This window comes from Quercus robur, chromosome 5 (genome assembly GCF_932294415.1).
Source record: "Quercus robur chromosome 5, dhQueRobu3.1, whole genome shotgun sequence".
NCBI lineage: Eukaryota > Viridiplantae > Streptophyta > Magnoliopsida > Fagales > Fagaceae > Quercus > Quercus robur.
The window spans coordinates 10,858,231-10,872,366 of NC_065538.1; the positions used below are offsets into that span (position 1 = coordinate 10,858,231).

At 32.7% G+C, this 14,136-nt stretch overlaps 1 protein-coding gene across 1 annotated transcript; it reads right to left on the reverse strand.

The window, feature by feature from the left end:
* Positions 1–3,914: 3,914 nt before the first annotated feature.
* Positions 3,915–8,573, reverse strand: LOC126725122 (uncharacterized). Its single transcript, XM_050429652.1, has 6 exons — positions 7,645–8,573; positions 5,663–5,715; positions 5,118–5,205; positions 4,917–5,015; positions 4,345–4,472; positions 3,915–4,254 (listed from the first exon to the last, which is right to left on the reverse strand). The coding sequence occupies exons 1-6, from the start codon at positions 8,320–8,322 to the stop codon at positions 4,218–4,220; spliced, it is 1,083 nt and encodes a 360-aa protein (XP_050285609.1). The 5' UTR covers positions 8,323–8,573; the 3' UTR covers positions 3,915–4,217.
* Between the last annotated feature and the right edge of the window lie 5,563 nt (positions 8,574–14,136).

Consider the following 14,136-nt stretch of genomic DNA (forward strand, 5'->3'; position numbering starts at 1 on the left):
TGGCTGAAAGACCAACCTCCAAGGCTATATTTACAAATTATCAACCCAAAAAAAAAAAAAAAAAAAAAAAAAAAGACAAGATCATTGGTGCACCCAAAAATAAAGTTTTTTATTTTTTATTTTTATTTTTAAAATTTTTATTTATGGTTGGATAAGTGATTTGAGTTTCCTCTCTCAAAAAAAAAAAAAAAAGTGATTTGAGTTTAATTCTATCATAAGCGAATGTTATAATAGGTTGAAATTCTCTTTCAAAAAAAAAAAATGGTGAAATTATATTATTGGTTCCTAAATTTTACCTTGTGAGCACAATTAGTCTCTCAAATTTCAAGCGAGCGCTATTAATCCCTCAAGTTTAAAAAATGAGTGGTACTAGTCAAATGATTAACTTCAGTCAAAAGGATTGCTTACATGGTTAATGGAATATTGAGTTGTCATTTTTTTTAATAATGTGGCATTTTTAATAAAAAATTACAAAATTATTTACAACTGGTGCATCTTTTACATTGTATTTACAAGTGCTTTTACAAACTATGAGGTGGCATATGAGTCGTCATTTTTTTTATTTTGCTAAAAAAGTCTTAGACTCTCAATATCTTCCTTTGCTAAAAAAGTCTTAGACTCTCAATATCTTCCTGTGACCCAAGTACTTCATCTTCCATTCCTGCCATTCTCCCAACCATTGTGGCTGCAGCTGCAGTCACTATCATCACCACCACTCTTCCTTTGCCGTAGCGACTCCTCCAAATGGCCTTCGTTGCCACTGCAGCAGCCAATACAAGCTCTATCCTTCACCATTCTCCATGAATGTCCATCGACTGCTTATCTCCTAAAGATCTTTATGTTTCTTTGTTCAGATTTGTTTCCAAAGTATCCATAAATAGCATGAAAAAGTGTTTAAATTTGTTTCATTATAAATCTTTAAACGTATGAAGTATTATATTCAAGTTTTATTTTCCTTAAAAAAAATTGAAAAAAAATTGGTCTTTTTTCTTTCTCTGCCTTGAACCAATGGTAGTCACTGTGGGAATCTTTGTTGTCTATCACTACTCTCAAAATATTTGTTGGTTTCTTGGTCCTGACACTAGACTACTCTCGTTAACAAGAGAGGATTTGTGGCCAATTAATTTAGATTAGAAAGAGAGTTACGTAAAAGACTTTGTATCCTCAAAGGTGGTCCTCTTCAACTCATATCTAGATTTTTGTTAAGAGAGTTTCCAGTAAATTATTGTTGACTTTGAGGTGGTCCGGCCACTTGATTAGAAAACTGGAAAATGGTGAAGTAAAGAAAGGGAAAATAGGGGAGGAGAGAGTGAGGGGCTGAAGCCAATCCTATCTCTTTTTGTTTTTTGTTTTTTTGGCATAAGAATAAATAAAATCCAATTAAAGATTACATGGCAACTTTATAATTAAATAGCTGATATGGCATAGGACACTTAAGTTGCCATGTCAATTTATAAGTACCTGCAGTAAAATTATAAATGTCACGTAATTTTTCCGTTAGTTACATAAGCAATATTTTTAACAGAAGTTAGTTGAAGGACTAGTAGCACTCATTTTTTAAACTTTAGGGACCAATAGTGCTTACTTGAAACTTGAGGGACAAATTATGTTCACAGGATAAATTTCAGGGACTAATAGTATAGTTTTGCAAAAAAAAATTGCCATTTATGTCAACATCAACTATCGTGAGGAGGTTCAGGATGAATCTGTTGTGCGATTTTTGAAGGAGACTCAAGCTCCATGGCCACAGCAATCTATGCTAGCCCAGTCTGAAGTGAATTGGGCTAAGTCCGAACAATGAAACAATCATGGTTGAAATCAGACGTATACACTTTTTGTATGTTGGGTTTTTTGCTATGTAAATGGACAGGATAATTACCTAGCCCATAACTTATTTCTAGGACTGCCCATTGGGCCATTGTAGTGTGGATGGGCTGATTTCCCCTCCTCTATCCCCTTTGAATTTTCTCCCCCTAGGGAGGGATGAACTGGACCCATGCCCCTCCTTTAGATGTAATAAATTTCTCCTTCATTCCAAAGAAAAAAAGAAGTTGACTCTGGGAGAGGAAGGTGCATAGTAGGACAAATTGGTGACCAATTTGAAGTTATCCTAAAAAATAAGATAAGGTTTGTCCCTTTCACATAGGAGGGCTCATATATGTAAGTCTCATAAGGTTATCTACCTATAAATATGGGCCTAGGGATGAGGTTGTGGGCGTTCCTTCATATGAGTTGAACCATAACCTAATCTCAATCCCACCTAGTGCACCAATTGTTTCAAATAGTGGGAGGAAATAGACCTCAAGTAAAATTAGTATTTCACATCGTTGTACCCAAAAATTTGGAACTTGAGATATATGTACCATGACAAGTCCAACCTTTAGATGGTGAGTTTAGGATTCTGCTAATGTTCAGACTTAAGACAACACCAAAAGGAGATTACATTGCATGTGGATAACAATATAAGAGGATAAGGATGCTGGTTTTCAAGTTGAATTCAAATAAAGCTCTTGAATTTCATATAAGCTTCAGCAGTAGATCTGCAGTAGATTAAGAAGAGAATTTCTGCAATAAATTGGGATTAAGATTAGTATTTGTATTTCAATTCAAATAGGAGTTGGATCCTATGTTTTAGGAATTTGTTGTGATGAGTATTATCTCCTCACTAGTATTTATGTACGTAAGAATTATGAATGAAGCAAGCAGAAATTAAACCAAAAACTCTATTATCCCTCTCAAGTTCAAGACGCTAGTCACCTCGAATTGACCAAGTTTTTTTTTTTTTTTTTTCATAACTGATGAAGTTATTCTTCCCTTTTTTGGGCCTTGGGGTCTAGTTTTAAACACTTTTTTGAATATCTTTGGAGGTTTCCTAAAACTCAACCTCACCTAGAACACTAATAGTTTTTCAAATAGTGGGAGGAAATAGGCCTTAAGTCAAACCAGTATCATGTTGTTACCCCTGAAAATTTGAACTTGAGATCTAACCCATACTTAATCATTGGGCCATGACTATATATGGTAAGTATCAGATTCACCTTATTAAAACAATAAAACTTAAATTCTCCACATGGTCTTGAGTAAGTTTTAATTACGCTTTCAAATATGCTTAAGAGGTGTCCTAAATCTCAACCAAACCTAAAGCAGCAATGGTTTCAAATGGTGGAGGAAATAGATCTGAAGTCCAATCAAGCCTCATTGTCATTCAGCCTAAAAAAAAAAAACAAGCCTCATTGTCAACCTCAAAATTTGAACTCGAGAACTACACCATATCAAGATCTTAATCGTTGGGCCACGACTTAGGATGGTAAATGTAGGATTCACCTTGTTAAACTTATTCTCCCCTTCTAAGTTTTCAGTCCTTGAGCTAGTTTTAAAGGCATTTTCAAATATGGTTTTAGGTGTCCTAAATTTGTACACGCTGTTGAGCGTGACATGCTTGAACTAGTCATTCTGATCTGCAAAGCTTTACCATCTTACGCATTCCATACTTGATATTTCAATAACCATTTAGAGCCTTACCTTCTACATCACAAAACGTAAACAAAAAATGATTTCTTTTTCTTGATAAGTACTACCTTTACCTGGTAGCACTCTCAAACAACATGGTGTTAAATGCTTGCAATAGACAATTTGTTTGCACTTGCCTTGGAGATCATATCTTATCTAGAAGCATGATATCCACAATGATTCTGACCACCCACCTTAGCACTTAAAAGCTTACTTGATTTTGCAAGCACAAAGGCTAGTATTTGTCTAACATTTTATACACAATAGTCACATCCTCAACTATACAGTACAAACATATAGCTGTGCACCATCTGGTAAAGCTTACAGGGTCAATCACAATGTTTAAGTTATATCTAGAAAAAGCTTCAAATAAAAAACATATGACTAGTGCGACAAACCACATAAGATCTACAAGCATCTATTGCATTTCAAATCTTAAAAGGCAATGTTAGTAGTTAGCAAAAATGCCAAATTTCAGTAGAACATGGTATGCTACATTCAAAATCCATATTGATGAACTAGTTTCCATAGAAAAATCCTATAAAGAAAATTTGAACATATATTAGCAATGGTTATATTCCTATTTGAAGAAGCACCGGCAGCCAAAAAAGTTCCCGTGACAGTGCAAGACTTGGGTATTGGATATACATACAACTGAACTGAATTACTGAAACTCGTGATTATGGTTAGCAGAGCAAATATTGTCATCAACTTGAGAATGATCTTGATTTGCCATTTCTTTGCCTACACATAGCAATGGAAAATATGATTATATAAGCAGGGCACAAAAATAAAACAAACAAACAAAAAAGTCATCCTACAAATGAAGCATACCAAAATGAATCCTTCTTTTCTTGTGCTAAAAAATCTTCAAATGAAATGTCAGCAAAGTCTGTGTCCACACTTTCCACCAGCTCCCCAGATTTTGCCTTCAATTCCATGGAAGCGCTAATTTCAACCATCTTTCATAAGAGATAGGATGTTAGAATCATCAGCATATCCTATCAAAGACCGGGTGCAGAAAGAGATACTAAAGACTCCATCTGGTTTGATAGAATTGAGGGAAGAGAAAGGATGTTTTGGCAGTTGTTTTTTTGTTTTGTTTTGTTCATAAGAGAGTATTAGGAGTGGAATTTGACAAAGTTCACTATTATCAGTATTCAGTAAAACTTTAAGAGTGTGCAAAGAAAATGTAAATTCTGTAAATATAAGAATTAGCAATTACTTTAAGACTAAGTGTTGTGTAGGGGGGATATAAACTTCATAGATGATTTCTTGTCTACACAATTAGCTTCTATAAGCAGCTTCTACAGGAACAAGAAAGAGTATCCCAGTCTCCCAGACCAACCATCTATATTCAAGGCCTAAATAAAATATTTATTCAAAAATAAGACTTAAATTTGCACCTTTTTGTATGCCGGTGAGAGTTTTAGCTGTTGTTGAAGCCAATTATAAACAAATGCATCCTCTTCTAGTCTCTTTTGTTCTAATTCTAGCTTGTATATCTGAAAAATCAAATCAAGGAATTAAATTTAATCCACTTATGGGGGTGGCAAGATACTTGAAAACACATCAGCTTCCTACAAATCCAAGAATTAAGTACCAACCTGTTGGCGGAGGCGGTCGAAGGAAGATCTGTCTGCCTTGAATAGTAGAGCCTTAGTAATAGTGAACCTACGTTGGATGACATCAGCCCTGTCATAGAAAAAAGGATAATAGAAATGTATTTGAGAAAAGAGAATTGTGCATACCCAAAAAATAAAAGGAGATACTAAATTTTGCAAGGCGTATTTCGGAAATCAGAAATTAATTGGAAAACTATCAGGTGAAATTACAGTAGTCAATGCTTTTAAAAACTCCATATCTTAAAAAGAAACTCAGAAATAACCAAGTTTTTTGGGGTCAAGTGGGAAATTAGGAAGAAAATTTTGCCATTAACTAAACAATCAAGAAACTATTCCTAATATTCACTGTACTAATCAATAAGTTGTGAGCTTCTGAATGGCACACAACAGTATAGGTTTATATACTTGAAGAACAAGTTGCAACATACTAGGAGAGTCCTAAACAATGATTCCAACCCAAAAACATTTATAAAAGAAAACAAACATAATGGACAAACTTAGCTTCCTCAAAATAATTTAGAACATACTTATGCTGTAGCTCATTTCTAGCCTCAATCAAGCAATTGGCAAAATCTCCAACCTGCAATACGTATATACAGAAAGTCATGACAACCACAAATGCTTGGTGATACATGTAAAGTCATCACAATTGCAGATACTTGGTGTTTAGATAAAAAATCAGTCAATCATCCAATTTAAAAAAGGGAATGTATATCACAAGTTTCATGAACTATAAATCAGAAAGACCATGGGATTAATCTTATCTTTTGAATCAAATTTTTTGAAATTTATCCCTCTCAAAGATGATTACATTACAACAATAAGAATAGAATTAACATACACACAAAAAGAAAAAGAATAGAACACCTGTCATGTATGATACATATATAAAAGAGGGAATGAAAATGAATAGTATTGACCTCAGATATTCTGTAGTGGCGGATACATGCAGACAAACATAATTTTATAAATGGTGGTTCTTAGCAATCAAATCAAAACGTCAAGGGCAAATAGAATCTGATATGATGTTGGTGAACCATCAATTGTCTTCAGGAAGAGAACAACAACATATCTTGAGCTGTGAGCAAAGCAATAATATGTGGATGTGTGTAAAAACTAGTTATAGGCTTTAATCTCATAGTTCAATTCTTCTACACCTCATTGCTCTTGCAACAAAACATCTACAAAAACTTCTAAAGTGCATGTGTGCTGTGCATAAGGAGATATTTGCAGCCACAAGGACCAGTTCCCTAGGAAGACCTGAGTTTTCATTGAATTATGATTCTGTGTCTCAAACATGAGCTGGGTACAAGGCAAATGTATACTGATTTCAACCTCAGCCTTGAGACAACCTTCAAAATCCTTCATTACCTCTCCTTGAACCAAGACATGGTGTAAGGCTCACAAATAAATCACCCTGGCACAAGTTATTTACCTCAGTTGATTATTTAATTTAAAGAAGGAAACTTTGGAAAAACACAAATGAAGCTACAAAAGAATGAAGGATGTTTCCTAGAGAGAGAGAGAGACTGTGTGCACAACCCCACCCAACCCCACAAAAGAATGGAGAATGTTTCCCAAGATCCTCTCAAGTTCACAAAAACGGAAAATTCTTAGGTACTCCCGGAACATAAATGGTGCTCCCTCCTCTGACACCATTCTCCATGCTTCAGGAGTATCTAAGAATTACTTGACAAAGACCCCATATACATTTGATAAATCTGCCACCACCTGTTTTAGTCCAATAATCAAGGTCTTGATATCAACTCATAAATAACATGTAGCTAACTATCGCATTCTCCACCTGGCCTAATTCCTCTTTATTTGATTGATCAATCTCTCTACCTGCATTGACAACCTATCTGGTTGAAAGTTTTAACCCATCCCATTAAAAGACTCGTTCAAAAGCTTGCCGTATTATTCAGGCCAAGTCAACTATCTCCCTTCTTGTTGAAGTCTATCACAAACCAAACATATTAAGCTTACATTTCCATGATTAAAAGTTTACAAAAGCTAGAGCTTCACCCCAACGCCGCCCCCCCACCCCCCCCCCCCCCCAACCAAAACAACCAACCAACCAACCAACTAAAAAAGAAGGAATTACTCATATCCCTGGCATGTATTTATCTGCCATAGCACAGGCAAGAAGAGTGAGTGAAACAAGCAGCAACCCAAAGCCATTAAGAGTGTTCCTTGTCACATTACAAAAATTTTAAATGGAATTTGAGTAATTCAACAAGCCTACAAGTATTAATTTTTTTTGCTATATAGAAATTTACAAACTGATTAATTTATTTATTACGTCGTTGATAAGATACCAATCCTATCATCAGTTTCGAAGAAATTTATTTTTTTAATAAATTCGCAGTATTTTCCATAAAAATGCACAAAGATCATAATAGAACAGAAAACAAGACCAACTTCTAAGTCACCCTCATCAATAAGAAAGTCACAATTTTTTTAACATATTGGGTAGAAAAACACTATAAAAAATAAAAAATAAAAAAACCTGTGCCAGTGTCAATCCTTTGGTCTCATTGCACTTCACAAGCTCATCATACTGCTGCTTGATCCTCCTCTGCATGGCACTACTTGATGATGTAAACGGGTACAAACATACCAACTCCTGCTTGACCCGAGAACCCTGACCCGAGTTTCCTCTTTCCACACACGGCCTCTCTTCACTACCACCACCTTCTTCAGCTAGTGAATTCATCCTCTTCTTCTTGGCCCTCTTCTTCTTTTTCTTCATCACCCTCTGATCCCCACCGTGATCCACACCATCCATATCCAAACCCGACCCGTTCGAATCCGGGTCACCACCTTTTTCTTCCCCAAACAAACAGTCCCATTTGGGAGAATCAGAGGGCAAGATCTCCAAAAGAAGCGAATGGGTCAAATGGGTCGGGTCATTTTCACGGGCCGCACCCGATGTTTCATCCAAAGCACGCTCGAATTCCAACTGGTCGCTCCGAATTGGCTTCTGGGTATCCTCCTTTTCTCGGTTCTGCTCAGGTTTCTTCAACCTCTTGTACGTGGAGTAGGAGATAACCAAGAGAAAGAAGGTGAAGAAGAAGACCAAGAAGCAAAAATACAACATGGGTTTGTATATTTGCGAGTGATTCTCTATTGAAAACGGAAAATTAGGCTCAGAATTTGACACAAATGAAAGCAGCACAGCCGCCATTGAAACGAGAAAGAGAGAGGGTTTATGTCTGTGATTGTGTACTAACTAAAAAAAAAATGTTGTACTTCGAGGTTCCGTTTGTGTGTGTTTTTTTTTTTTATAGTGCAGTACAGTGTTTTTGAAGGTTCCACATTTGATTTGATGATACTGCAAATGATGTTTTTTCTATGTTGTTTCTCTCTTTTCTTTTGTTGGTGTTGCTTTATCTGTGGGACAGAAAAACAAAACAAAACAAAAGTGAAAAGAAAGATTGAGAAGAATACGGTGACGGTGGGCTTTGATGTGTGTGATTGATTTTTATTTTTTTATTTTTATTGTGTGTGTGTGTGTGTGGATAACTGACTGATTTACAGCCGTGTGAAATGAGCTTGGAAAGGTCAACCCTACCGTGTGGTGTGGTCCTCTTGTTCAAATTCAAAAAAAAAAAACACACATATGATTGGGAAGTGAAATTGGAAGAAAGTTTATTAATATTAACCCTAGGCCCACTTCAAGAATAAGAATTCTCACTTTTATGATACTCTTTAAAAGCATTTTATTATAGCTTCCAAGTAGTTTAATTATTAAATTTTTTTGTAGCCGAGTCTAAATTCATTTCTTTTTTTTGGCCCACTTCAACAATAAGAATTCTCACTTTCATGATACTCTTTAAAAGCATTTTATTATAACTTCCAAGTAGTTTAATTATTAAATTTTTTTGTAGTTGAGTCTATTTTTTTGGATTCCAGTTAACTCAACTGATAAACTTTCTGATGGTTGTATATGAGATCTGGAGTTCAATCTCCACTTATTCCAAAACTTAATTGATATCTTGATTTGATGATAAAAAGTTACCATTAGTAATAGATGCCATAAGTTGAAATTCTTTTAAAAAAAATATTCATTTTTTTTGGTATTTATCAAAAGGACAACAATTAAGGTTTATTTAGTTTGAAATACAACTCTAAAAGAGACTTTTAAAATTTGTTTTTGAAATTAAAGATTACTATATGTTTTTGTGTTTTTAAATTAGAAATTTTTTTATAAATATTTATTGTCAAATAATTTTTAGAAAATAACAACTTGAAAACTTGTTTGATTATTAAAAAAAATCAAAAAATTAAATTTTGTTGTTGTTGTTGTTGTAATGGAGCCCTTTCACACTGGCAACCAACACCAAAGTGCAAGACTACAACTAAACTTCAGTTACAACTGGCCACATGTGAAGGATCACAACCTTTTTTTCTTTTTTCTTTTTTTGACTAACTCACGTGTATTGGTGAGGTCATTTTAAATTCTCTCTCAAAAGAAGCAGTTCTACTAATATTATTTGTGTTACCTATATCAAAGGTTTTATATTTGGGATTGTTGCTTATTTTAATTTATGAAAATAATAAGAAGATATTATATAATAAGTTAATTTTATGGTTTTATTGATAAAAATGTTTAATTTATCTCCATTCAAATGTAATAAGAATATGACACACACATTCACACATATGATGTATAATTTACATCCGTTCCTATCAATTTACTCTCTCTCTCTCTCTCTCTCTCTCTCTCTCTCTCATGCAAACACACATGCAGGTTATAAATAGTATTTTTAAATTCATCTCTCCCTAACAAGTATTACCAAAGTTCATGACTTAAGCTTTTTAAGTGGTAACTATATATATTCAGTTTTCAATATATGTGTAGCTTCATGTCATATACTCAATGATATTTGCAATTAATCATCAAATATACATATTTATTTTATATAAATCTTTTTGATGAATTTATTTTTATATAAATTAACTAATACCTTTGCTTTGGTGCTTACCCAATATTATTATAACCGACAGGCTTTGAATTTTTATTAGAATTTAGATAGTATAAAATTGTTTTCTTCAAAAAAAATTTCCCAACATATTTGTATGCTTTTTTTCTAGTATATACATATATAGCTAGCACACAGCCAAGCAATAGATTTTGGTTTCTATATAATTTGATTTTAAAATAGGAAAAAATATTTATGATCTCAGTATTATAACAAAAAGGCGCACTTTGCGCATTGATTATCTGTGGAAACTTTTTCCTCGGACAAACCTTCAATAATCAAAGTTAAATAGATTAATGATTGGATTAAATTTTGTTGTTAAAAAGGTAGATAAGAATATGAGAAATTATTGTATACTTTCGGAGTATCATAAATGCGTATTCCTTCCTCTCACATGAATGATAGGTCTCACTAATTAAATTCATGGTGAGACCCGCCATTTATGTGAGAGAGATGAGTACGTATTTATGATATTTCGGAAGTACTTAATAATTTTCTTAAGAATATATATATTATATATATTTTTTGATGGGAAGGTTTTTTTTTTAAGAATATAGTTGTACTTAAAAAAAAAAAAACTATGCTATAAAAATAAGTATATTAAGTATTAACTAACGGAAAATACTTATTTAAACAGACCATTAAAAACTAATTTTACACACCTCTCAGAATGGACTCTTTCTCTTTCTCAAAAAGAATGGACTCTTTCTTTTGGAGAGAGGGAGAGAGAGGTCTTTATTGCTAAATCGGTCATGCACTCAAGATTTAGAGACTGTGTCTTCATCTTTTTTTAAAAATATTTTTCGCTCAAGAAGGATCTTTTTTTTAAATATTTTTCAAGGGTTGTCATAAGGTTTTAAACTAATTTTTTTAAAGGGGTCGTGTGGTTTTAAACTTGGCCCTTTGAATGTGTCACATATTTGTATAATTATTTTAAAATTATAATAAATATAAAAACACAATTTTTGTATAATTTAGTGATTGATTATGAGTGATGAAAAAAAAAGTGATATAATTTATGTAAAATGATTGATCATTTTAACAAATTGCGCATAAAACTATGGAAAAAGTAGTTTCTATTTACTAAAATAATAAATTATTATGCTAAAAGTTACGTGCTAGATTTTATTGTTAAAATAAATGGTTGATGTTGAAGGTGGAGTCTACTTTTTTGACGGTTTCGAAAGAATTACATCCATCCAGGTTAATGGTCAACTGGAACCGACCATCTGATGTAATGACTCTCCTAGTTAAGGTATATTAGGTCAAATTGTAGAGTGAGCAACAAGTAATCGTAGTTCCAAATCACCCATTCAAAAACCTTGTTAATCTACTGCCTTACGTAATCTCTTGTGTCAGCTAAATTGACCATCGCTGTGATCGAATGGTCTAACCCCAAGTAATGGTTAAAGTTTTTTATTTTATTTTTTTAAAATGAAAAAGGGTAAATGATATTGTTAAAGCATCAATAAACAAAATATAGAGTTTATTATGAAAATTTTTTGGTTAGAAACTTTAGTTGTAGCCCAAAAAAAAGTTTTTTGAAAATCTAACAATTAGATTTCATATTATTTATGTTCTTCAAACGGACGTCAAATTTCGTATTAATTAGATAATATTTACTATTCGATCTATAAATTTATTTTTTATGCATAATTTTAGAATACAATAGCTTAGTTCATAAAAAAAGAAAGAATAAAATAGCTTAGAAATTTAAATATTTGATTGTAACATAGTTAATGATTTTTGAAATTTTAAAAATTTTGCAAGTAAGAATGATATAAAAAATATATATAATCCAATAGAAAATTTATCACAATTCATATACAATAAAAAGATATTGAGCAATTAAGTTTGTTACCAAATTTTGTTCAATTATTATTATAATATAGAAAAGAGTAAAATGATAGTTAAAGAAGCAGTAAACAAAACAAGACCCAAAAAAAAATGAGTTAAGTGTCAAGAAGATACTCTTAATTTGGCCAAATCAAAGCAAAAAAAATTGACCAAATCAAAGGACATTTCAATGAAACAAAAGTATGGTATCTACGAACTTGGTTTCAATTTGAATGGGGCTACTTCATGTTGCAAATGTGGAATGTTGAAGTGCTCACTCATGTGCAAATACAAGCCCAACACCCATCCATGAAGTAAACTCTAGCGTGACCAACAACTATGTGCCCAAAGCTCTTGTTTGGGACAAAGCCCATTCCAGCATTGCAAGTTTTAGGAATTCTTTTGCTACTCTTATGGGTCTTGTGAGATTTGGGCTAGTAATATGGTATTTCTTTTCCATTTGACCTTAGGATTTGATATTGGAACTTGAAGAATTAAACAAGGGGGGATGAGTTTGGGCCTTTGGGACGGTTGCCACTACTTGGACTAATTTGGATGGGTTATTATTAGACTAGCATGAATTTTTACATTGAGATATGGGCTAATATTAAGCTGGTCTATATTTGGGCTGAGCTATGAGCTTGAGTTAAACCTAGTCTTTCTAGACCATATGGAGACCCATATTCAGAAAATCCTTCAGTTCGTTGTTCCTTCTGCTTTGCAGTGTAACTCCAAACAAAATTCTCTCTTACTCGAATCCATGCACTGCATGGTGAAAATTACATTGAAAAAAATATATATTGCTAATTTTTATAATCTCCTGTTGTGCCATGTCAGCAAGTGTTCTAGATTCTTTTTTTTATTTTTTATTTTTTAATTTTAATTCCCATATATGATTTCTGTATTACATTTATTTAAGATAAGAAGACACCTACATTACATCATTCATGTGCACCTTTTACAATTTACTCTTGAGAAATTTGGGAATTGTTTTTAGCAAAAAGATTGATTACGGTTGGACCTATTAGGTAATTTTATTTCTTTCATTATTATTTTAGTTTTGTAGTTGCAAAACTTGACTACTTTTGCAAGATTTGGGATAAGTGATTAGTAGGCAAACTTACGAGTATAAATTGTCAAAATTTATCATATTTGTGTGTTGAAAATTTTTTACACTTGGCATGGGTTGCGGCCACTGTTATTAATAATAATTGATTATGTATAAAGAAATTATGATGAAAAAGAAGCTCATATTAAAAGAGTGACACAACTTGTGTCCAATGTATTAGTGCACTAGACACGTTGAAATATGAATACGTGTCCAGTTTTGGACATATATCCGTATCTTAATATATCCAGTGTAACTGATACACTGGACACAATCCCAACCTTATGAAAGAAAGAGATGACAAATTGGGATCTGTGACTAAATTTCAATATTTTTTTCCTTCCCTTTTTCTGTTTGGATAGCTTATTAAAAAACTTAGGCTTTAGGCAGTGTTCAAGGGTGTATGTGATTTGGTTCACAGAAAGTACTGAATAATTTCCCTCTTTCATCATAAATATTATGCCAACATAACCTATTGTTGAAAAATATGTGGTCTATATGACTCACTAAGTCAGTAAAAGGTCGCCACAGAGTACTGCTTTAAAATTTTTTCTATTGCATTGCTTAAGGATATTTGCAGACGAGGCCACAAAAGGCTATCACATTACAAATTTTCTTTTGATATAATAAACTATATTGTAATACTTTTGTTTTTTTTTTTCGTTACTTGAAGGTTCTATGCTGACATTCCCTTCTTAATAATATTAACTCTCACAACCATAACTAAAGTTTAGATTTATTATTATGTACAGTCTTTTTGGACAACTACACAACTTGTTGCCCATAGGGCTAATGAGTCTTTAATGGGCTAAAAAAGTTGGTTTCTTCATTTATTATGAATATATGGCCTAATGAGTCATCAATGTGCTAAAAAAAGCTGGTTTCTTCATTTATTATGAATTTCACTACTATTTGCTTTTCAAAAAATAATACAAGAAATTTTAATTAAAAAAAATCTAAATTTCCTTTAACACACGAAAGTAGAGTTGCATAAATACAACCTACTTTGGATATCTCTTTCATTGTGATCACTGATCAAAGCATATAAAAGACCAATATATTATTTATATAA